The 25,261-nt window shown below is 53.3% G+C and overlaps 1 protein-coding gene across 2 annotated transcripts; it reads right to left on the reverse strand.

Moving 5' to 3' along the window:
- Nucleotides 1-2,438: 2,438 nt before the first annotated feature.
- On the reverse strand, nt 2,439-19,108 carry LOC128828648 (AN1-type zinc finger protein 5-like). 2 transcript variants are annotated; one of them, XM_054013469.1, is made up of 7 exons: nt 19,004-19,108; nt 17,338-17,441; nt 14,872-15,036; nt 13,433-13,520; nt 11,659-11,777; nt 9,252-9,362; nt 2,439-5,462 (listed from the first exon to the last, which is right to left on the reverse strand). In XM_054013469.1, the coding sequence occupies exons 3-7, from the start codon at nt 15,020-15,022 to the stop codon at nt 5,314-5,316; spliced, it is 618 nt and encodes a 205-aa protein (XP_053869444.1). In that variant the 5' UTR covers nt 15,023-15,036; nt 17,338-17,441; nt 19,004-19,108; the 3' UTR covers nt 2,439-5,313. The 2 variants fall into 2 exon arrangements, with proteins under 2 accessions (XP_053869444.1, XP_053869443.1); XM_054013468.1 differs by having other exon boundaries at nt 13,433-13,523.
- Nucleotides 19,109-25,261: the final 6,153 nt, after the last annotated feature.

The following is a 25,261-nucleotide window of genomic DNA, read 5'->3' on the forward strand; positions in this document are numbered from 1 at the left end:
GAGGAACTGCTGCCTTTCCCCTTTCAGTGGACAAGCTTCATAGGCCGGATTTTCAAGAGCGCTTGGGTTCTATTTCTGGTTTACCTAGAAGAGGGGAATCCTGCATCTTGGCAGGGGGTTAGACTAGATGACCCTTGTGGTCCCTTCTCACCCTATGATGCTAAGGCATCGAGATTTAGCTAACACACTTGCTGGCCAGCCCTAACCTAAACAGGATTTTCCTGGTCAAGACAAACCCGTAGGCACCTAAGGGGATGTCTACACGGGAGTCGGAGGTGTAATTGCAGCACGTGTAGACATACCCGAGCGAGCTTTGACCTAGCTTGCTCAGGGACTGGTAGTAGTGAAGCCACGGCAGCATGGGCTCGCTGTCAGAGTACATGCCTAGGGTCCTGGGAGGGCTCATAGAGCCTGTCCTAAAGCCTGTGCTAGCCCAGCTAGAGTGGGTATGTTCACACTTTGAATGCAGGGTAGACACACCTGAAATGCAACAGCCAGATTTACTCAACTTCTCAGCACGCACTGAGAACAATGGAGACTTGCCCCCACAACCGCACGCACTAAAACCCTGGGGGCTGGGTTCCTCTGAAAAGCTGGCCCGTACCGCATGGGGGCACACCCCTTGGGAGAGCCTCTTTTCACCTTACCAGCTCCTCCACCACTGGGAAATTCCTCTTCTTGTCTTGCCTGTGAAAGCCATCAGCGACAGTGCGTGTTCAGGAACGCGTGGGCCTGACCTTTAGCTGGCATGAATTGGTGTCACTCCACTGACTTCCACCAGCCAAGGACGTGGCCCCGCAGCCCCTGCCGACGCTCCAGCCGGAGTTTGCTTAGTTTTCGGCATGTCCAGAAGCAGAGATTCACATTTGCAGGCTAAGGCTCAAAAATAAAACGTGGCCAGTATCCTGAGATCGCTGGAGCTAAGGCCACCGAGGCCACCTCCCTGGAATGCCTTTTAGCTGCGGGATCACAGAGGCTGAATTGTAATTTGCCTTGACTGCACATGATTCACTAATGCCGGGCATTTGGAGCCGGGTTATCAGCTTTAGTGACAGGACACAGGAGCCATTGAGCAGCCCGGTCAGGGATCTCGTGTCAGGGAAATGTTGGTCTGGACAGCTCCAGGTAGTAGCTCTAGGAACAGCAGCACTCTGACACCCCCCTTCCTTTGCTTTCCCCGAGCACGCTCCCTGGCAGCGAACATCTCCCCAGGTACAGGTGTGAGTGAGGCCCTGGACATAGACCCAGCTCCAGAAGCTCCCAGGTTGTTGACCAGACACACAAAGGCCCAGATCCTCAAAGGTACTGGGGCTCCTAACTCCCAGATTTCCATGGAAGCCGGGTGCCTAAATGCCTTTGAGGAACGGGCCAAACTCCCACAGGAGCCATACACACTTGCGTCCAAGGGCAGGATTTGGCCCTCAGCCCTTTTCATCCACGCGAAGTGATTGCCACCGACCCCTTCCTCCCCTGGCACCCAGCCATTGCTCGCACATCCCCCATGGAGCTGTGGGGGACCGGTTGTGGCAGCTGAGGAGCAGCGGATGGATCTCAGGCTCTGGCAGCTGTATTCGGCGGAGCTCCAGCCTGCCCAGTGCCATGGGGAGCAGAGGAACACAAGCTGCGCCTTGGGGCGTCATGCACCATACTTCCAATGGCTTCCGCCAGGCACCAAGGATGAGCACCTCCAAGCACCATCCCCGCCAAGTGGCATGCAGGCTGCAGCACTACAGCGATGGCACTCGTGTGGCAAGGCCTTGGTTAGATTTGGGCAGGACAATTCGGGGAGGATGGGAATGAGAGTTTCACTAACCCCTTGTAGCTGTGTTCCTGGGCTCCAGATGCCTCTCGAGGTGCGTCTGCACCACAATCACGGGGTGTGACTGCAGCATGGGCAGACACACCCGAGCTCACTTTAGTCCAGCGCGCTCGGGTTCCCCAGGAGGGGACGGGACAGCAACTCAGGCACTTTAAAAGACGGCTACCGAGGCACGACTCATCATGCCCCACTCAGTGGCAGCAAAGCCCCTTTGACTTGAGGTGCTGCTTTACTGCAGCCATCCCCAGCCACTGCTTGTGACGAGTCAGACCTGGAGATCAGCTGAAAGAGAACAAGGCAAAGAATCAGGCCCACTGATTCCAATGGAGCGACTCCTGATTTATGTTGGGGCGAGGGAGATAAGAAACGGGTGCAATGCGTTTTGGGGAAAAGCCCACCCAGCCGCTCATCATAATACCCGGCTCTTCTACGGTGCTTGTCATCTGGAGATCTCAAAGCGCGCTGCCAACGACGACTGGAGATGAACAATACGGCGGCGCCCTTTGTCACGCAGCTATTCCTGGGGTAGTCAGCAGTTCACCCACAAAACATCAGCTCAAATGGCGGGTGGCCAGAGAGCTCCCAAGCCACAGCAACACAAAGAGCAGTTGACACCATCCAAGCAAACTAGAATATATTAATATTTACATATCTGGTATCAGACTTTCTAGGAAGAAGACAGAGAATAGAGGAAGTGGGGGAGAAACAGAGGGCTGGTTTATCACTGCTTGGGCTTCCATCCACAATGAACTGCCCCTCCCCCTGGTAAAGAATTCCCAGGTTTAACGTGAATGCTACTGACAGTGTGTGATCGGAGAACGGTTCCAGGGCTCCCATGCTGGGACCAAGGCAGCCAGGGTGCAGCAGGCCCTTTTCACCAATAAAAATGTCTCTCCAGAAGAAAGTGGGGTTTCTGCTAGACTCAAGCTGAGTGTGGGCACCAGGATGCGTACGATGGGAGGAAGAAACCGCTAGCGTTCACCCTCCTGGCTTGAATTAAACACAAGACCAAACGAGCCCACTTAGGCTAACAAAAGGATGGCGCAGAAGGAAACCAACCCCCAAGACTGGTTATATGGCCCCAAACTGCTGGAGACCAGATGCTGGTCTCAGAAGCCCCCGTGTATATCCAGAATGACTCCAGCGGAGATAGTCCAGCTTTCTGCATGGACGAGAACATTTACAGCCTGGCTCTGATTCATTGCCGTGTTACCTTGGCACGTACATAGAGCACCTCTGCCGAAACCAAAACAAGACTTGGAATTTAACACGAAGTCAGCCATGCTAGTTGGGATTGGTGCTCCAGGCCGGATCCTCGGCTGGTGTGAAACAGCCAGTTCACACCAGCCGAGGAGCTAGCCCTGCGTGTCTGCACTGAAGTCAATGGAGCTACTCCGGATTTGCAGAGCGGATCAGATTCACCAATGCGTTACTCCAGTTTTATGCACTAGCTCCATGCAGATCAATGGAGTTACTCCAGTGTAAAACTGGAGAGGCCGGGACTAGTGAATCAGGCTCTGTCTCCACTGTAGTTACTCTGGATTTACTGAGCCCAGAATTTAGCCCTTGAATTCTTTCCCCTTGGTACCTTCTGCAGGGAATGCTGCTAGGACAACAAGGGGAGAGACTGATTTGGCTGGATCCAGGTAGAAAAATTAAATATCTTTATCCTCAGCTGGTGTGAATGGGCCAGGCCGCGTGGATTTCAGGATCGCTTTACAGCAGCTCAGGTCTGGCCCGGTGAATTGAACTGCTCTTTGCACTTTTACTATGAAGTCGATGTTTAAGGAAACAGTTTATCACGTGGGCTAGTTTAAAAGTGGGGACAGAGGCATTTTAGTTGCTTCGCTCTCCGGGGGCTCATTTCACTTCCTTTGCTTCTAGGATTCGTGGCTTGTTCAGTTTGTTGGGTCCTGTAAACAGCCCAGAAACGAGCCACCTCCTAACGCTCCCATCCGAGAGCTCCCCTCGGAGCAGCAGTGGCAGCCTGACTCCTGGGCGGCTAGCTGCTGCGTGGCCCGGGTGAAATTCACTCCTCTGCAGAGCGCCAGCCCAGCGTCTACGTACCGAGTCCTGCTCGGCACCGGAACGGAAGTGGGATTTCAGTGGCGCAGGGGTGTGGGGCTGGCGCGCCGCACAGGAGTGGATTTCACACACGCCCCGAATCCTCTTTTCAAATCTAATGGAGGGCCAGACCCTGTGAGTTTCCAACATTCCTCTCCCTCCACGAATCCAGGATCAGCACCTCAATCTGGGTCCCAGAGGTGCCCAAATTCAGCCCCTTTGAGCCACACCCGGGAACTGGGGGGACCTGTACGACTCAGAATGGTAGAAGGTCCTTAGCAGGCAGATTCAGCTGCTATAAGGCAATGGAGCGGCCCTGATTCACAACAGCTGAGGATCCGCCCCTGCCGCTGCACCCTGGGGAACAAGCAGTGAGCTGGGAGAGGTCGGCGGCTCAGTGTGATTTCCCACCAGATCCACCCACTCGAGAGAGGCTCACTGAATATCAGCGAGGCCTGGAGGGAGGACAGAGCTCTCTGAGATTTGCATGCGTGCAGCAAAGGGAGGAGGAGGAGGATTGCTGGTCTGAGTTTTGCGCACAACCCTGATAAGAGAGAATCACACAATAAGGCAGAAGGTAAAGAGTGGGAGGGGTGGAAGGGGGTTATTGGCGCGTGGGCTTCGGTGGGGCTACAATCGGCCTTGCTCGGTAAGCAGCCAACAACTGCACATGGGCGAGTCTGAAGCACGAGGCTAGCGCCGGACGTCCCGCCGGAGCGTTGAAAGCAGCCCCCGCAGCGGAGCCCAGCATCCCACAAAGCCTGGGGAAGGGCAAGAGGCATTTGTGGGTCTTTCCTCAACGTTCCTGGCTCACGGGCGTAACGCTCACGTCTGGCTGCAGCGTCCGCGAGCCACGAGCTCCTTATGCTGCACCAGCCGCCGCCGCTTCACGATTCTGTCGCGACACCAACCGCTGCTTAAGGGGAAGGGGGAACACTCAGAGCTGTAACGGGCCAGAATCCTTGTTCTGCGTCTAAGCCCAAACGGGAGCCTCAGGGGGAGAGGAGATGACGTTTGCTGCTGAGCGTCCAGAGCGAGGTGCTGCAGTGACTCACCGATGCTCACAACAGGCTCCCGTTTGCAAAGGGGGGGGCGGGGGGGCCTGTCGACAGAACGGGAGGGCTGCTGAACTCCTCCATGCCGAGTGAGCTGTGTACACAGCCCTGCTGGAAGACAAGTCCAAACTCTTAACGGGGGAGGGGGAGGGCAGGCGGGGTAGGTGCGGATCCCTTTTTCTGGTTGAAAACGGGTTAAAAACAGGTCAACTGAGCGACGGTTAGAGGAAAAGAAGTGGGGGGGAAGGAGCCACAGGGTTGCTGAGTCTCCTCACCTCTTGGCAGGATCCCAGACACCTTGGGGGGGAGGGAACGGGAACGGGAGTGGGAGGAGCGCCACGCCACAAGGCTCAAGTACTCAATGCTCAGCTTCCTTCACAACTTCTGGATCTTCTCTGCCACAATAATGGGGTTCTCCTTGCGGATCTTCTCGGCCGCCTCCGCCTTGTAGTCGTACGGGCAGCTGTGCATGTCAGAGTACCGGTGGATGGCACAGAACAGGTTCCCGCAGCGGCAGTCGAAACCTGGATAGGTGAATTCCAGAGAGACAAAGCAGAGTTAATCATGAACTATCCGGATGGGGAGGTGACACACACAGGGCGAGAGGGTTGGCTCTCAGCACACACCGACGCCCCATTTATGCTTAAAAAAGGTCCGATTAGGCACTAACTGCCTGTGAGTGCCCCCGGTGATCCAGGGGGGCTCAGCTGCTGCCACGGAGCAGTCCAGGGGCTCGGCCATCACTTCATTTGATTTCCTGTGACTGGGCCAGCTGTTCCCAACGGTGGGAAAAGAGTTTTTTTTAACAGGGCCTACTGCCCCTGCGCTCCCACATTCACTGGAGATGAGGAGGGCTAGTGAACCAATCAGAAGCCAAGGTTGGAGGTCACAGCATGTCAACAGGCTTCCAATAAAGATCAGGCTTCCTGTTCTCAAATTTCTGCTGACCAGGAGTCAGCTCTTTTGTGCCCTGACGGCAGGAGGAGTGGCTCAAAATACAACATGCCATGTTGGATTTACAGCACAACCCATTCATCAAAGGGCAAGCCCACGGCAGCAGCAGCAGCACTGGAAGTGTTTGAATAACCAAAGATAATGGCCTATGGGAAAATGACCCTGTTTTGGACACCAGCTTGCTGAAGTTGTGGTTGAGGTTGTGCTGTATTTTGATGGCTCTCGCTGGATACTCGGTAACAGCCTGGTTGCTACTTGGACATTTTAGGTTTGCTTTATCCACAGAACCGTGTGAGCTACAACCCAGTCCCAATCTGATCATTGGTCCCCTTGAAAACTTTCCAGAGAACTGGGTTTTATGGCTAATATCTCTGGTGCCTTTGGATGGAGTCAACTACACACGTGAACTACTCAGCTACCAAAGTCTGTCGTTTAATCATTTAGCTTCGCTCTTAGACAATGTTTTTCAAAGGTGTTTTAACCAGTACCATTATCCCAGTGTCCTAGATTGGGGAATCCAGGCACAGAGCAGGGAAATAATCTACTCCGGTTCAGCAGCCGAGCAAAACCCCGGTCTCCTAACTTGAGTTCAGCACTTTAACCACCGGACAATGCTGCAGCCTGAAGCGACATGCTATGGAACAATTTCCAAGACGTTGGTGTGATGTATGAATTTATCCCTATCTGAGAATCCAAGGACACGGGTACTGACTTGCCTTATCCGAATACACAGAATTCCTGTGAGGTACCCACTATTATTATTTATTCCCATAAGAAGGGGTGCGGGGTGTTCGACTTTTTAAACATGCTGGGTAAGAAAGCAGCTTCCCTTCAAGGAGGGCATCCTGCTGCCTACAGATCTGGAGAGCCTGCACAAAGAGTATATTTTCCCTCCTCTGTGCACCCGGAAGTGGACTTGCTAATAACATTTCTATGATAGCGCCCAAAGGCTGCAAATCGAGATCAGGGCTTCGTTGTGCCAGGCACTGCACAAACACCTCGGGCTTATCTCGCGCGTGGGACCTTAATGCCGGTTAAAGCAAAGGCTCGTGTGTAGATTTCATGTTGCTAATCACAATCTATAACTAGGTTAAAGAGAAGAGCGCTCTGCTCAAACAGCGTGACCTCCGCAGCTCTGGGGTTAACTTTTTCCAGGGAAAGATTAAATGGTGGAGTAATGTGAGGGGAGTACTGCTTTTGGTAAGGAAATGCAACCAAGTTAATTGCTTAGTGAATTTTCTTGCCTGGAACATCTTACAGGGCCGGATTAATGCTGCTTACCTAGAACAACCCCGTTACTTTTTCACCATTCAGCCCCCCAAGCTCATAACGAATAGCCTGATCTTGCTTTCATTGAACAGTCCGAGTCCAATTGATTTTCAGAGGCAGGCAGGGGGCTGCGGGGATTTTCAAGTGCTCGTTCCTGGCCTACCTTTGCCCCTGTTACTCTCAGTGGGGATTTGGCCACTGACTTCAATAGAGGTAGGCCGGCACCGAGTGCTTTTGAAAAGCCCAGCCTAGAGCATCAGTCCCATGTTATGCTGATCACGGTTATTACAGTAGTGGCTAAGGACCAACCAAAAAGGGAGCCTCATTGGGCCAGGCACTGTAGAAACCCAGAGTAGCAGACAGTCCCTGGGGTACGTTGGGAGTCACTGGTAGAGGGGACCCTAGTCTGAACAAAAGACTGACTGATTATACCACGGCTGAAGGGTAGAGGGACCAGCCAGCTGGCAAGTCAAGAGCCCTCTTTCCAAGGAACGGCTGTATATTTAAGTGACGGGAGTGCTAGGGAACGGTGCAGGACTGACAGCCCTGGAGAATGAAGAACAAGCCCTCCCTTTCCCTGCCCCTCTGACAATGTGTCTCACTGGACCTCAGACTCCTAGACTTTACGGCCAGAAGGGACCATCGTGATCATCTAGTCTGACCTCCTGCACATCACAGGCTGCAGAACCTCAACCTGAGTTACTGACATCCTCAAATCATGGTTTAAAGGCTTCAAGTTACAGAGAATCTACTGTTTAAACCTCCAAGTGACCCGTGCCCCACGCTACAGAAGAAGGCGAAACCCCCCCAGGGTTTCTGCCAAACTGACCTGGGGGAAAATTCCTTCCTGACTCCAAATATGGCGATCAGTTACTGCTAGACCCTGAGCATGTGGCAAGCCCCAGCCGCCAGAGACACCCGAGCAAGGATTCTCTGCAGTAACTCAGAGCCCTCGCCACCTAGTGTCCCATCACCTGCCGCTGGAGAGATTTGCTGCTAGCAGTCGCAGATCAGCTACACGCCATTGTAGGCAGTTTCATCATATCATCCCCTTCAGAAATTTAGCAAGCTCAGTCTTGAAGCCAGTTAGAATCATAGAATCTCAGGGTTGGAAGGGACCTCAGGAGGTCATCTCGTCCAACCCCCTGCTCAAAGCAGGACCAATCCCCAGACAGATTTTTACCCCAGTTCCCTAAATGGCCCCCTCAAGGACTGAACTCACAACCCTGGGTTTTGCCCCACCATTCCCTTGTGCCCAGGCCTTATCTGTCGTGAGCCTCATGCGGCTTGTGGATGTGGCTAAGATTTCCTCAGTGACCTCTCAGCATTAGGGAGAAAGTACAAAGGGCTTAAAAAAGTCCACACACATCCTCGCCTCCTTCTCTGGCAAGCCAGGGATCTAGCGCATCACTTTAGCTTTCCACTGAATAAACAGACCAAGATTGTCAGGAGTGACGAGAGTTTTTAGCTACCTCTATTTCTGAGGGGCCAACTTGCGAGATCTTAAAAGGGCCTGATTTTCAGAGGGTGGGTATGAGGCCCTTTCTGAAGATCAGACCCTTTTAAGAGATCTCAAACTGGGTACCCAACTACCGAGGCCCCCAGAATCACCAGCTGTCTTCCGAATTCCGCAGAAAGTCAGCTCCATTGCCTTTGCTTCTGCACGAAGCTTTGCCAAGCAGCAGCAGCGCGAAACTGAGAGGTGCTGTTCAGTTTGCTATTGGAATGCTCAGAGCAGCAAGGAAACAGACAAGAGTTGTGTCACTTGCACTCTGCCATGGCTTGGGAAAGCTAGGGCTACGGGATCGGTCTTGTTCAAACGACAGCGTCCCACCGACCAATTCGCCCACATTTCTCAGGATACCAACACATCCCTTGGAAATTTCAGCTCCAAACACTGACCCACCCCAGCTCTCCTTATCTTGTGAAATCAGAGAGGATCACAGAACCAGGGGATATGGATGTATGCTTATGAAACCCTACAATAACACCTGAAAACAGATACCACCTCAGGGATTCAAAAATCTGCTTTCCCTAAAGCAGGCAGGTGCCATTCTTGGCCACAGGCCGCTTTCCTCATTATGTCTTACCAGTTAGCCCGATCTTCTTCCGGCAAGTAAAACAGCGATTCTTTTTCTGTTTGGGTTTTTCTGAAGTCTTCTCCCCCTCAGCAGAGTTCTGGGATATTTCAAGGAGGGTCTCTGGAACAAAGAGAGGAGGGGAGAGTTTCTTTACCTCCCTTCCACACCAGGGAACATTTCTATGTATTGTTTTTGTTACACTAGCACCTAGAAGCCCTAATGGAGATTGGGACCCCACTGTGCTAGGAGCTGTACATATGTACAGCGAGAGAAAATACCTGCACCAAAGAGCTTACCATCTAGACAACACAGAAAGGGGAGAGAGCTTATCTCCATTTTACAGGCGGAGTATCGAGGCAAAGAGATCACATGACTTGTCTGAGATCCAGATCTCCCGAGTCCCAGGTCAGGGCTTTAGCTTAGCTAAATAAATAATGAACCTTCACACTTCCATAGCATGTTTCATCTGTAGGTCTCACAATGCTTTACACACATAAGTAAGCCCCACTATCCCTACTCTACTCGTGGGAACCCTGAGGCTCTAAGGGCCAGGTTTTCAGAGGTATTTAGGTGCCTCGTTGGATTTCCAAAAGCACCTAAGCATGCTGGCACCTGTCTCCCATTGAGATCCATGGGAATTTGGCGCTAACCAGCCTAGGCACTTTGGAAACTCCCACTAGGCACCTATCTGCATCTTTAGGTGCCTAAACACCTTAGAAAGTCTAGCCCGAGAAGACGAAGGCTATGTCTACACCGTAGCCGGGGGTGTGATCTGTGGCTTGTGCAGACGTACCCCCGCTAGCTTTAACCTCGTTAGCTCGCTGAAAACAGCCAGGAGGATGCAGTGGCGTGAACTTCAGTGCAGGCAGCACAAGCAAGTACACACCCCATAGGGTAAGGAGGACCACACTGCCACATCCTCCCGGCTGTTTTTAGCAAGCTAGCTAAAGTGCAGATAGTGCAGGTATGTCTACATGAACGGCAAATCACACCCCCGCTGCAGTGCAGACCTACCTTCAGCAGTGACTTGCTGATGATCATGCCATGAGTTGGTGGCCAGGAATAGAAGCCAGGTCTCTCAAGTCCCTGCCCAGTGCCTTTTCCACCAGCCTAGGCTACCTCTGGCTTTGCGCCGCTTGCCAGAAACCACCACCACCCTCACCCTACTTCTCGCCCTGTGCTGGTAAGAAAAGGACTCCTGTCACCATACTTGAGCCAATGGTTGAATCCGGCAGCAGGATCCGCTTCCTTTAATGACCATCAACACTCCTTTTGAAAAAAAAGGAGTTTGTACAGGACCAAACGGGTGGTGTGTGTGGAAGTAGAGAAAGAACTGACGGGGATTTGAAGGAAATTCAAATCCACGTAGTTCCCTTATATAAGCAAGAGTTAGGCTAGCTGTAACCCTAATAATGCGAAATTTGTAGAAGCAAGAATTGTGTAAGGCAAGTGGGGAAGAACTGTATAAGAAGTTGTTGCAACCTTGTGTTAAATAAGTATAAAATGTAGACTGTAGTCTAAATAGAGGTGAAAAAAATAAGATATCAGGATAACCTATGTATAAACAAAATGCAGCTGTTGCCCATTATTGTATGTAATAAAGGTATAAATGCTTGCTGTAATTGTTTACCTGGAAAGAGACCTGTTTTGCTCTCTCCCCCCCCATGCAATTGCTAGAGAAAAAGTATCTGACTTGCTGCACCCAACCTAAAAGTAAGAACTCTGTTTTTCTCCGACATGGGGTTAAATAACCGTGGTTTCGGACTGGAGGAGGGCACCTCCATGGCAGCGTGTGGCGCCATTATGGCTCCAAACCAACTGTAACGGATCAACCAGAAGCCGCTCCCTACTTAGCACTGACACGTGCACTTCTCCACTCTACAAACATCTCTGTGAGGCATGCGGGTATTAACGTGGCCATTTCACAGCTCGGTAAAGTGAGGAACGCAACAGCTCAGGGACTCGCCTGTGGTCACAGAGCGAGTCACTAGTATAGCCAGAAATAGAACCCCGGAGTCCTATTTCCTCGTCCTCTGCCATTAATCTCACTGGATCGATCACCACTCGTCCCGCGAGAGAGATGGCATGGAACAGCAGCATGCAGCCGCCTAGATGGGCACACCGGGCAGGGAGTTGCTTCCAGGTGTTCTGACATTTAAAAAGACAGAAATCATGGAAGATTATCTGGCCGCCAGGTATTTGAAGGTTGGTTGCTAGTCAGTTCTCAGCCCACAGAGTGATCTATTAGGCTTCATCCTCAGGCAATGAGGAAACAGCCTTTCCAACCCTTTCCCCTAGATCTTAGCTATAGATCGTACATGTGTGACTCTTCCCTGTGTTCCTGGCTAGTATTCTATTTGCTGCTTAAAACTGGATTGTCGTTTATACTCGAGCCAAGTCTTAATCAGCTGACTACCTGATGAGGAAGATGCTGAGGAGGTTTCGTCTGTGCTAATGTATCCGACTGTCTCGCTGCTGGTTTCCTCTCTGGATATGCTCATGGCCGTCATCTGATGGGTCACAGGAGTCTGAGTGCTGGGAGCATTCACAACAACAAACAAACCACAGAGCAAACAGAAATATTTTCCTCGGATGAGCAGTTATGTGAGAGGCATCTTCAGCCCATAAAATTAACTTCATTACATTCACAGAAAGCGCAGCGGCACGGTAGGTCAATCATTTAACCTCTCTTCTCTGGAGACTTGGGTTCATGTTTCTCTTAGGACTCAAATGGAATGAATTTGTGATGAGCTCAGCCTCCCTCCTCCATCCCAAAGCAATGGACATGAGTCACAGTCCATAGAGAGAGCTCCAGGACTGTGGGGAGGGATAGCTCAGTGGTTTGAGCATTGGCCTGCTAAACCCAGGGTTGTGAGTTCAATCCTTGAGAGGGCCACTTAGGGATCTGGGGCAAAATCAGTACTTGGGCCTGCTAGTGAAGGCAGGGGGCTGGACTTGACCTTTCAGGGTCCCTTCCAGTTCTATGATAGGTATATCTCCATATATTATTATAACAGATACTGGTGAGGACTGTATGACTCTGGCAGAGCTGAGCAAGAAGAGCAGGGGGCGTGGGAGTTATGAAGCAGCTGGGACCAAGTGGGATTTGAATACAGCGGGTGTTTTGGATTCTGGCTAGGAGTACACAGGCAGAGCTGTGTGCGTAGAAACTTGCGTGGTATTTCTATTTACTACAACTTAGTATTCTAGGTCAGAAATCCACCTGATTTTTCTCCCTCAAAGAGTCTAAGCCCTGGATTTTTTCCCTTCCATTTATTAAAGTCTGTTTCAAACACATCTGTACCATTGGTTTTGAATTTAATACTATCTGGAGCCTTTGAAAGCTATGAGCAGAATTCAACCCAGGGTTAAGAGCACTGGGCCATCAATGGAATTAGAGTGGGGATGGATTTGATCCGGTGGCTTTTTTATTCCAGCTAGAAAAGAGGCAAGGCCAGTTTCTCTCTTTCATCAACAGCCCCTTCCAAATGAGAAGCTGGGTTGGCCGCCCCTGCAGTCAGCTGCTGAAGTGAACACGCCCAGGCACTCAGCTCCCTCAATCAAGTTCAGGACAGGACTCTGCTGAACTTTACAGCAATGAACTGGAGAAAACAGGTTTGATTCTCCTATGTCTCATTCCAGCCCTCTGGGGGTTTTCTAGAACGTCCATCACCCTCGTATCCAGGTGCTGCACCGGTAAATTAGCTATACATAGGGAGGTCTACTGTGGACTTCCCGAAGTATTTTATTCTTCTCGTTCACAGCATTTTTACACCAATATAGTTCCACTGACTTCAATGGACTTTACGCCAGCCTGAGAGGGGAATCAGGCCCCGTGGCTTGTCTGTACAGACAGGATGCTCCTCTGAAATGAAGCAGGTGGAGAGGAAAAGGATCAAACAGAGTTAACCTCAGCAACGCTCCAAGCAGCAGCTGCATGGCGGTGGAAGGTCACTCACAGGTGTATGCCCTTTCATACCAGGCCCCATATGTCAGCTAGTCACTTTTGGGGGACTAGAAGTTTAGAGGCTGGCCCTACCTAGTGTCTGAGAGGTGAACACTGAGTCAGTGACCTCTTTAGACCCAGACTGTTTTACAAAAGCTAATCAGCTGCAAGGCAGAGAATAAAAGCCTCTCTCCTGGCCCCACAGCTATTGCTGGTAGATCCGCATAGAGTTTCTTGTCCCTACCTGGTTTTCACATCTTCAGGCGTCAGGTCTCCCTCTGTGCCCTGCCCTGGGATGGAATCTGAAGCCGCAGGGCTGTTGCTGGCATTTGCTGCTAAGACAAAACCCCACACTGTCAGTGAACTCTCAGAAATATCAGCAAGCGCCACAGGCGTTAACCAATAGCCAAAGGGACAGCAGGCAAGGCTCAGGAATGAATTCCTGATTCACTTGGTGTCCTTCAGACCCAGGATCACAAAACCTTTCTCACTAACTCAAGCGGTTTTTGCCACAAGAGCCAAAGGGATCATCCACGGAGGTTTTGGCTGCTCCTCGGGCTTTGATGGACGATGAGGAGAACCTACCCACAAAGGCTCAGAGTGCCAATCACCCTCAACTCCCATTGGCTTCAATGGAAGGCTGCTCAGCTCCCCACAGGATCAGGCTTCTTTGAGAGTCCCCCTCTCAGTTTCTTGGTACTGAGAAACCAAACTGCCCATTCTCCACCTCAAGACAGACGTGCCCTTTGAAAGGGCCTTAAAGGGACACTGCAGGCACCTACGTTATCTAGAACCCAACTGTCATTTTGCCACTGCTTAAAGCCGAAGGACCAGATTCTCAGCTGCTGTAAACCAGCGTTGTTCCACTGGCTACAACAGAAACACACCGATTGACACCGTCTGAGGATCTAAACCAAACTCTTTAGTGAATTCTCTAATCCTCCTCAAGGAACAACCAACTCCTTAGTGTACCATCCCCCGCGGTGAAATCAAGTACAGCATTGCTATGCCGGGGATAAAAATTATACAAGGGATTCATCAGGCATCTCTCACGTTGCCATCTAAGTACCTGTACGCTCAGTGTCTGCACAGACCCACAGCAGGGGTGAATCCTGCTAATGATGGGAAGAGCAGAGTTTGTCTTCACAGCTGTCTCTCTGTTCAGTTACATGTCTAATGTGTTTAGTAGCAAGGATCGGATCCTTAATTTCACTGCTCTGGCTTGTCAGCACTATTGAGATGAGAAAACTAGACAACCCGGGTGGCCAATTTCATCCCTGCTGCCATTTCACTGACTTAGAATCATAGAATATCAGGGTTGGAAGGGACCTCAAGAGGTCATCTAGTCCAACCCCCTGCTCAAAGCAGGACCAATCCCCAACTAAATCATCCCAGCCAAACTTCAATGGGTTTGCACCGGGGATGTCTCTGGTGGTAACTGGGGAGCTCAGACAGCACCTGAACAGCATGGAGTCTCACTGTCAGGACGTGCGACGTACTGGTGTGATGAGTGGGAGCCATGTCTAACCAACAACTTGTATCAGGGTGGATACAACTAAGGTAGTGCAGGGATTGTGGGATCCTGACTTTATGCCGAGGCAGGGACCTCTCAGATCAGCTGAGAGGCAGCACTACATTCATCATTTACACACCCAGACATCCAATCAATGGACTTTCCTCTACCTGGGGGGCTTATCCGGCCACTGCTCTGTTGCCTCTGTAGATACTCTTTATAGCAAACTGAGCACATCCCATTGGTTCGGGGACTGCCGTAGAATCCACAGCCTGTGGTACACAGCATAGGCACCTGTGTTTGATTAGTCTCCTGGGCCATTGTCTCGCCTCCAACTACAAAGCAGGAACAAGAGAGACAAAGCAATTACATATCCGCGGGACATTTCCTTGTATACCATGGCTGACCAGGAAGGAGATGCACAAAGGACCCGAAGAGAGGTGTGATCTTGTGCAATTTTACTCTCCTAAGTGGTTACGCTCATGCACAAGTGTTTGCTAGATCGGAGCCCTTGCCAACCCTGCAACCCATATTCACAAGTGGCCTAGTCCTGCATCACTAAAGTCAAAAGAAGCAGGATTATAAGTAGTCCCTCCTCACACAAGTAGGCCTACAACAGTCACGGGATACCTGCATGAGTAAGAACTACTTGTGTGAGTGAGGGCTGCATGATCAGGTCCCAAATATCAATCAAAAGTTTCCGTACGTGTGTTAGTAGCAGCTCCCTCGATCACCAAATCAAAGCATTTAAATGGACCATACTCAGGTGGGTTAGTTACATTTTGCACTTTTACAGCTTTCATTTTCATTTATAGCAAGTTTTCCTTTCTGGTTCTCAGGCACTAGCCCAAGGCTGTGATATCTAACCTAGAAAAGATTGAAAGAGAATGTTTAAATCCAAACAAGTATCTGTGTTCTCTGATCAACTGCTTTGAACCCTGATGGGAGTGGGCTATGAATGTAAATAAGCGAGAATTCCTATTATTACTAGGTTTTGCAAAACCCTTAACACACGCAATTTTAGGCCAGTCTTGTGTTGTTTTTAAAACTCAGCCTCAAACTATTTTCACACCTGTGCATTCTCACTTTCGATAGTGCTGCATTATTTATGTTCCCAAACTGCACTGAATTATTTTAAGCAAAAACCTAAAGGAACAACTCCTGGTAGTAAAAAGCACCGAGATGGAAAGAGACGAGAAACATACGACACAGCCTATAGCACAGATTATAAATTCTTCCCATTGCGTGGGCGAGATGCTGCGTCTGTTATGCTGTTGTAAATCCGTAGACCCTGATCTCAGGGTCGTTATTCTAGGTTTACACTGGTTAAAGGGCAGCTCAGAATCTGGCCCCGAGCTACTCACGGTACAATAAAATAATTCTGATCCAGTGGAAGCAAAACTTTTAAAAACTGCAACAGGAAATTCCACTCCGCCCTTGCCAAAGCTTTCAGAGAGAGATGGGCAGCAACTCTCTCCAAGCCCACAGATGTCCCTCCGTATGAAGAGTGCATGTTAGAACTCTGTAGGTTTAGGGGTGAAGAGGTGGATCAGCTGGTGGGAGGGGAGCAGAGCCAGTGCTGTCCTTAGCAAGCATGTGGCATTTCTTCAACACACCCCCACAGGAGTTACTGCTGCTTCATTCAACTTGATGGAAAGATCCCAGCGGCCCTGAAACAGCCATGTGCCTGCAAAACCTTGCCCTGGAGGGAACAATGCGTTGGGAACAAGGAACATTTCCCCTCCTGTGAGGTTTTCCGTAGGAGGGGAATGATTCAGCTCTTACTAGCTGACTCCTCTTTGTCCGTAGATGGGTGATTAGAGTTTCTTTAATATTACCCTGCAGCTTTCCTTAACACAGCACTGATTGGCATTCCCCATGCCCTGCAGGCTACGCTTCCCATTAAACTCTACGTTCAGTTAAACCTCCTCCACACTTGACTATCTAGATGTTGCCCCGTGGATGAGATTAACTCAACTCACGCTGGGAATACTGTAGCAAAGCCCTGGAATGTGAGAGGACCTGGATGTAACAACAATCCTTTTCACCCTCATTTTTGAAAGTGGCCTCTAATTTTGGGCGCCCCGACAGCAGCCGCCCCTTTTGAATCTAAAATCCTTTTGTCCAACGGTACTTGGGGGAATTACACAGAAGTGACCATGAAAACAGTACAATACTCATGCTATGAAAGCCGATCAAATGCAAAAAAATAAAGTAGCAGGATCCAAACGGAGGGTCCTACTGAGGAGCCAAATGTGATCAAAGCAGGAAACAGCACCGCACCAGAAGTATGTTCACAAGCAGAGAGTGCTGGCATGGATTTGGAGAGGGCAGCAGGTCTAATCCTCTCCCCTCTTTGCCATCATGCCCCATCTTGTCCTGAGCCAGCAGCTTTGTGCAAAGAGACACATGGAGCCCTGGGGAGGCTCTCGTGCTGCTGTCACTGAGGAAGGGGTTGGTACACCAAAAACATCACTCCGCAGCAGGGGTCAGGGTCCAGTCATCAGAATGAACCTGACCCACTGCCCAGTTTGCTGGTGCTTCTCTCCCATGCTGCTTCCTGGATTAAACCTCCCCCCACTCAAAGAACTGGACCCTTTCTCAGCTTCCAGTGCCCAGCCTTTAGAGGAAGTCACCTTAGCTCAAGAACTGCTCCAGCTGTTGCTTCCTGTCTGGGGCGGACGTCACCCCCACCACGAGCTGCCTTCTGGCAGGGAGAACAGGGCAACAAAAATCCAACCTAAAAATAAGAGATGAAAGTTACTGTTACAAAACACATACACCAAAGGGGCTCACTAGTAAAAGCCCTTCCACGGATAAAAAGAGCAGTGTGTGGGGGCATGCGTGTAGGGCAGGCGGACAGCGGAGATCAGTACTTTAATCTGCGGATCCAGAGTTTATTCCCCACAGGCTACTCACATGGCTCTGAGTCTATGATGCCTTTGTAGAGCTCTGGGGCACATAGTGCATTTTGTTCTGGGTTGTGTAACGCTCAGTGTACATTTATGGGGCTATAGAAACGCTTGGTGGCGATGGGGGCGTGGAGGCATCAACACAGTGCTCAGCAAACAGAAGAGGAATTGATGGGGGCGGGTGGGGGGTTGTACTTTTTAAAGCCAATCCAGCACTGGGGAGGTTAAAATGGCCCCATTTAAAGAAGCTGATTAATAACGTCAGTTTATTTGCAAGTATCAGAGGGGTAGCTGTGTTAGTCTGGATCCTGTGGCACCTTATCGACTAACAGACGTATTGGAGCATAAGCTTTCGTGGGTGAATACCCACTTCGTTTATTGCCCCTCAAACTTTTGGGGAGAGATGTGTGGCCCAGTGGTAAAGACAAAGCAACGGGGAGTCAGCACTAGAGAGTTCTAGTCATGGATGGGGGAGTAAAGCATGGCCTTGTAATTAAAGCAGCAGGGAGGGGGAGCCAGGCCTTTTATTACTAGTGGAGGGGGAGTGGAAGCTAGTGGTTAAGGCAGGGGGCTGGGTACCAGGACTCTAGGGTCCTAGTCCTGGCTCTGGGAGAGTGTGTGGTCAATCCAGGCTGGGGGCACCACTGGGGGGGTCATTACTCTGCCCTTCAGGTCCCTGCCCAGCCCCCCCCCGGCCACAGCCTCACCCCGGGCCGTCTGCAAAACAATGCACCTGGCAACCTCCCTGCCCCCTAACTGACAGCTCCCTCCACCAATCGCGCCGCTAGCCTCAACCCACAGCCGCCCCCCGCCCCATGGCAGTCATCGCCCGCCCGCCGGTGGGCGGGACGAAATCGCTCCGCTCGCCCCGCACCCGAGGGCCGCCTTGTTGCAAATAGAGCCCGAGGCTTTGCGGCCTGCACTGGTTTTGTAGCCACGCTCCGGCTCAGGGCCGGGGAAGGGCCACGCACGCACCCCCCCAGCTTGGGGGAGGGGGGCGGTCATCCGGCCCTAACTCCAGCCCCCGCCTAGGGGCCTCCCGGGACTAGGGGCTTCAGGCACCTGCCCCCCATTGCCCCCGGCCTAGGGGCTTCAGGGACCCCCCCCCCCGGCTCCATGACCGCCGCGGGCCTAGGGTATTCGGGCCCCCCGGCCCCACCGCCGCTCTGGGGCGCCCCCCAGCCCCGCGACCCCTCGCCTCGGCTCCATGACCCCCGGGCCTAGGGGCTTCAGGCGCCTCCTGCCCCACGTCGCCCTGGGACCCCCCCCCCCCGCCTAGGGGCTTCAGGCGCCGCCCCGCATTGCCCCAGGCCCTGCGACCGGCCCCCGGGTGCCCTCCCCGGCCCCAGGCGCGTCCCCGGCCCCCCTGATCCCCGCCGCGCTCACTCACCCGCCGCCGGCAGCCGGACCCAGACGCCGCGCGGGAGCGGCCCGGCCCAGGGGCGGCTGCTCCGTCCAGACACGGGCGGGCGGGCGGGGAGGGGGCCTGACCCCGGCACAGGCGGTCACGCAGGGGCGGCTGCCGGCCAGCTCAGGCCCACGCCGGGGAAGGCGGGCTGGGGGCGGCCGGGAAACATGGCGATTGGCAGAAAGCAGCCCCGAACCGCCCCGGCTCCCTCCCCCGCCATGGGGGAGAGAGAGCTGATACACCCCCCCCCCCCGCCATGGGGGAGAGAGAGCTGATACACCCCCCCCCCCCGCCATGGGGGAGAGAGAGCTGATACACCCCCCCCCCCCCGCCATGGGGGAGAGAGAGCTGATACACCCCCCCCCCCCCCGCCATGGGGGAGAGAGAGCTGATACACCCCCCCCCCCCCCCGCCATGGGGGAGAGAGAGCTGATACACCCCCCCCCCCGCCATGGGGGAGAGAGAGCTGATACATCCCCCCCGCCATGGGGGAGAGAGAGCTGATACACCCCCCCCCCCCCGCCATGGGGGAGAGAGAGCTGATACACACACACCCCCCCCGCCATGGGGGAGAGAGAGCTGATACACCCCCCCCCCCCGCCATGGGGGAGAGAGAGCTGATACACCCCCCCCCCGCCATGGGGGAGAGAGAGCTGATACACCCCCCCCCCGCCATGGGGGAGAGAGAGCTGATACACCCCCCCCCCGCCATGGGGGAGAGAGAGCTGATACACCCCCCCCCCGCCATGGGGGAGAGAGAGCTGATACACCCCCCCCCCCCGCCATGGGGGAGAGAGAGCTGATACACCCCCCCCCCCCGCCATGGGGGAGAGAGAGCTGATACACCCCCCCCCCCCCCGCCATGGGGGAGAGAGAGCTGATACACCCCCCCCCCCCCCGCCATGGGGGAGAGAGAGCTGATACACCCCCCCCCCCCGCCATGGGGGAGAGAGAGCTGATACATCCCCCCCGCCATGGGGGAGAGAGAGCTGATACACCCCCCCCCCCCCCGCCATGGGGGAGAGAGAGCTGATACACACACACCCCCCCCGCCATGGGGGAGAGAGAGCTGATACACCCCCCCCCCCCGCCATGGGGGAGAGAGAGCTGATACACCCCCCCCCCCGCCATGGGGGAGAGAGAGCTGATACACCCCCCCCCCGCCATGGGGGAGAGAGAGCTGATACACCCCCCCCCCGCCATGGGGGAGAGAGAGCTGATACACCCCCCCCCCGCCATGGGGGAGAGAGAGCTGATACACCCCCCCCCCCGCCATGGGGGAGAGAGAGCTGATACACACACACCCCCCCCGCCATGGGGGAGAGAGAGCTGATACACACACACCCCCCCGCCATGGGGGAGAGAGAGCTGATACACCCCCCCCCCCCGCCATGGGGGAGAGAGAGCTGATACACCCCCCCCCCGCCATGGGGGAGAGAGAGCTGATACACCCCCCCCCCCCGCCATGGGGGAGAGAGAGTTGATACACCCCCAGCCATGGGGGAGGGGGATATGTGACCCCCGCCATGGGGGAGAGAGAGTTGATACACCCCCAGCCATGGGGGAGGGGGATATGTGACCCCCGCCATGGGGGAGGGGGATATGAGACCTCCCCCCAGCCATGGGGGAGAGAGAGCTGATACCCCCCCCAGCCACAAGGGAGAGGGGGGATCTGTGATCCCTGCCATGGGGGGGGGTATGAGACCCCCCCCAGCCATGGGGGAGAGAGAACTGATACACCCCCAACCATGGGGGAGGGGGATCTGTGACCCCTGCCATGGGGGAGGGGGATATGAGACCTCCCCCCAGCCATGGGGGAGAGAGCGAGTTGATACACCCCTCCCCCCCGCCATGGTGGAGGGGGATCTGACACACACACAGCCCAGCCATGGGGAGAGAGAGCTGATACACCCCCCAGCCACAAGGGAGAGGGGGGATCTGTGACCCCTACCATGGGGGAGGGGGATATGAGATCCCCCAGCCATGGGGGAGAGAGAGAGCTGATACACCCCCCAACCCCTCCTGCCATGGGGGAGAGAGAGCTGATACACCCCCAGCCATGGGGGAGGGGGATATGAGACCCCCCAGCCATGGGGGAGAGAGAGAGCTGATACACCCCCAGCCATGGGGGATGGGGATATGAGACCCCCCCCCTGCCATGGGGGAGAGAGCGCTGATACACCCCCCAGCCAAGGGGAAGGGGGATATGTGACCCTGCCATGGGGGAGGGGGATATGAGACCCCCCCCAGCCATGGGGGAGAGAGAGCTGATACATCCCCCCAGCCATGGGGGAGTATGAGACCCCCCACCAGCCATGGGGGAGAGAGCGAGCTGATACCCCCCCCCCCCCGCCGCCATGGTGGAGGGGGATCTGACACACACACATCCCAGCCATGGGGGAAAGAGAGAGCTGATACACCCCCCCCCCCCCGCCATGGGGGAGTAGGATCTGTGACCCCTGCCATGGGGGAGGGGGATATGAGACCCCCCCCCCAGCCATGGGGGAGAGAGTGCTGATACACTCCCCAGCCATGGGGGAGAGAGAGCTGATGGTGTACCAGCAATGGGGGAGGGGGATATGAGACCCCCCAAGCCATGGGGGAGAGGGGGATCTGCGACCCCTGCCATGGGGGGGATATGCGACCCCTGCCATGGGGGGGGAGGGAGATATGAGACACCCCCCCAGGCATAGGGGAGGGGGACCTGAGACCCTTACAGCCATGAGGGAGGGGAATCTGCTCCCCCCCACTGCCGTAGGGGAGAGGGATGTGAGATCCCCCAGCCATAGGGTAGGGGGATATGTGACCCCTGCCATGGGGGGCTATGCAACCCCTCCCATGGGGGGGGAGGGAGATATGAGATCCTCCCAGCCATGGGGGAGGGGGATCTGCTACCACCACCACCCCGCCATAGGGGAGAGGGATGTGAGATCCCCCAGCCATGGGGGAGGGGGATCTGCTACCCCCCCTCCCCACCATAGGGGAAAGGGATGTGAGATCCCACAAGCCATGGGGGATCTGCTACTCCCAGCTATAGGGAAGGGGGCTGAGATCTGATACCCTCCTTCCGGCTATGGACGCGTCGGACTGGGAACAGATACCTTTCCTGCTCCCTTCCCCTGCTGTAGGTGGAGGACTGGGATCTGATATCCTCCCCCCTCCCGCACCCTCATCAGAGATGGGGGAAGGCAGGGATCTGATACCTGCATTCCCAGGCAGATATTGGGACGGGGGCTGGGATTTGATTCCTTCCCCCCCCTACACACTCGCCAGATATGGCGTGGCCTAGGATCTGATACCTCCACCCAGCCACAAAGAGCCTGATACCCCTGCCAAGCGGGGGCAGGAGTGGAGGGAAAGCTGCAGTGAGAATACAGGTGTGGTTAGCTCACCAGCACAGTCAAAAACACAGGCCCTGAAATAGCGAAGACCCCCCAGCCATGGATTTGGATGGGATTTAATCATATGCTTTGGTGGGTTGCTGAATTGGGGGCATAGTGAATGGGGGCTCTGCAGGAGAGTTGGGTTATTTGCCACACCTCTTTCAAAGGTAAAAAAAGCTTCCCAGCTCCTACAGTGAGCCAGAGAGGGGATTTGCCAGCTGTTTGGGATGGGAAGTTGCAGGAGAGGGTCTAGTCAAATTCCATGCTAGAGAATTTCATCTTTCTTAAAACAAACAAACAAAAGGAAGTATTTTTTCATACAAAGCACAGTCAACCTGTGGAACTCCTTGCCAGAGGATGTTGTGAAGGCCAAGACTATAACAGAGTTCAAAAAAGAACTAGATGAATTCATGGAGGATAGGTCCATCAATGGGTATTAGCCAGGAGGGGCAGGGATGGTGCCCCTAGCCTCTGTTTGCAAAGAAGCTGGGAATGGGCGACAGGGAATGGATCACTTGATGATTACCTGTTCTGTTCATTCCCTCTGGGGCACCTGGCACTGGCCACTGTCGGAAGACAGGATACTGGGCTAGATGGACCTTTGGCCTGACCCAATATGGGTCTTATGTTCTTAAACAAGAACACCTTAGGAAACTCCATCCAGAAAACTATGCTAAGAGAATATTAAAGAAGTAACTTTAAGCTCCCAGAAGCCAGGAACTGACAAAGGTAAAGTTACCTGTGAAACCTAAGCCCTGCCCCTTGTACATATGTATTACGATACAGTCTTGAATTACATGATCATGTATTGATTCTCAGAACAAGATGATACCAGATCATTTCTCCTACAGCCGTCAATACACACGTGTAGCATCTGATATTTCTTTTCATTCTCTTATACTTACGTTCACTTCGTTATTGTGATTGCCTAGACTTTTTATAGGCTAGATTCTCTTCTCTCACAGGTATGTATTTTAATACTTCAGTCAACTGGGTTTCCTAGGTACTTCATAAAAACTTAAGACCCCAGTGTGCTAGGCGCTGTACAAACACAGAATAAAGAGTCCCCGCTCCAAAGAGCTGACAATCTGTTTGCATGGCATAGGTCTCACTCACCCCACCGTAAATCTGTTATTTTCATCTTACTTCCATCCTGAATTTGTCAGGTTTCAATATCCAGCCATTGGATCTCATTATTAGGGTATGTCTACACCACGGGATTAATCTGAATTTACAGAATTCGAATTTTGGAAACAGATTGTATAAAGTCGAATGTATGCGGCCACACTAAGCACATTAATTCGGTGGTGTGCGTCCATGTACCGGGGCTAGCGTCGATTTCCAGAGCGTTGCACTGTGGGTAGTTATCCCATAGCTATCCCATAGTTCCCGCAGTCTCCCCCGCCCATTGGAATTCTGGGTTGAGATCCCAGTGCCTGATAGGGCAAAAAACATTGTCACAGGTGGTTCTGGGTACAGCCTCACCCCTCCCTCCATGACAGCAACGGCAGACAACCACTTTGTGCCTTTTTTCCTGGGTGAACACTGCAAACTCCATACCACAGCAAGCATGGAGCCCGCTCAGCTCAAGACAGCAGTCATGAACATTGTAAACACCTCACACATTCTCGTGCAGTTTATGCTGAACCAGGACCAGAAAAATGAGGTGAGGAGGAGGCGGTGATGGCAGCGCAGCGACAAGTGTGATGAGGACATGGACATGGACACGGACACAGAATTCTCTCAAACCGCTGGCCCCGGTGCTTTGGAGATCATGTTGTTAATGGGGCAGGTTCTATCCGTGGAACGCCGATTCTGAGTCCGAGAAACAAGCACAGACTGGTGGGACCGCATAGTGTTGCAGGTGTGGGACAATTCCCAGTGGCTGCGAAACTTTCGCATGCGTAAGGGCACTTTCATGGAACTTTGTGACTTGCTTTCCCCTGCCCTGAAGCGCCAGAATACCAAGATGAGAGCAGCCCTCACAGTTGAGAAGCAAGTGGTGATAGCCCTGTGGAAGCTTGCAACGTCAGACAGCTACCGGTCAGTCGGGAATCAATTTGGAGTGGGCAAATCTACTGTGGAGGCTGCTGTGATCCAAGTAGCCAAAGCAATCACTGAGCTGCTGCTACCAAAGGTAGTGACTCTGGGAAACGGGCAGGTCATAGTGGATGGCTTTGCTGCAATGGGATTCCCTAACTGTGGTGGGGTGAAAGATGGAACCCATATCCCTATCTTGGCATCGGAGCACCAGGGTACTCAGTACATAAACCGCAAGGGGTACTTTTCAATGGTGCTGCAAGCACTGGTGGATCACAAGGGACGTTTCACCAACATCAACATGGGCTGGCCGGGAAGGGTTCATGACGCTCGCGTCTTCAGGAACACTACTCTGTTTAAACGGCTGCAGCAAGGGACTTACTTCCCAGACCAGAAAATAACCGTTGGGGATGTTGAAATGCCAATAGTTAACCTTGGGGACCCAGCCTACCCTTAATGCCATGGCTCATGAAGCCATACAAGGCAGCCTGGACAGGAGTCAGGAGCTGTTCAACTACAGGCTGAGCAAGTGCAGAATGGTGGTAGAATGTGCATTTGGACGTTTAAAAGGTCGCTGGTGATCGTTATTGACTCGGTCAGACCTCAGCCAAACCAATATCCCCATTGTTATTTCTGCTTGCTGTGTGCTCCACAATCTCTGTGAAAGTAAGGGGAGACCTTTATGGCGGGGTGGGAGGCTGAGGCAAATCGTCTGGCTGCTGATTACGCGCAGCCAGACACCAGGGCGATTAGAAGAGCACACCAGGAAGCGCTGCGCATCAGAGAAGCTTTGAAAACCAGTTTCATGACTGGCCAG

The sequence above is a fragment of the Malaclemys terrapin genome, chromosome 24 (genome assembly GCF_027887155.1).
Source record: "Malaclemys terrapin pileata isolate rMalTer1 chromosome 24, rMalTer1.hap1, whole genome shotgun sequence".
Lineage (NCBI taxonomy): Eukaryota > Metazoa > Chordata > Testudines > Emydidae > Malaclemys > Malaclemys terrapin.

Excerpts from the sequence above, each read along its gene's own strand:
- LOC128828648 (XM_054013468.1), bottom strand. The coding sequence starts at position 15,022 with ATGGCCCAGGAGACTAATCAAACACAGGTGCCTATGCTGTGTACCACA. Across the intron at positions 13,524-14,871 it reads TGGCCGGATAAGCCCCCCAG|CAGCAAATGCCAGCAACAGC; the intron begins GTAGAGGAAAGT and ends GTTTTGTCTTAG. Across the intron at positions 9,363-11,658 it reads CTCAGCATCTTCCTCATCAG|AGACCCTCCTTGAAATATCC; the intron begins GTAGTCAGCTGA and ends TCTTTGTTCCAG.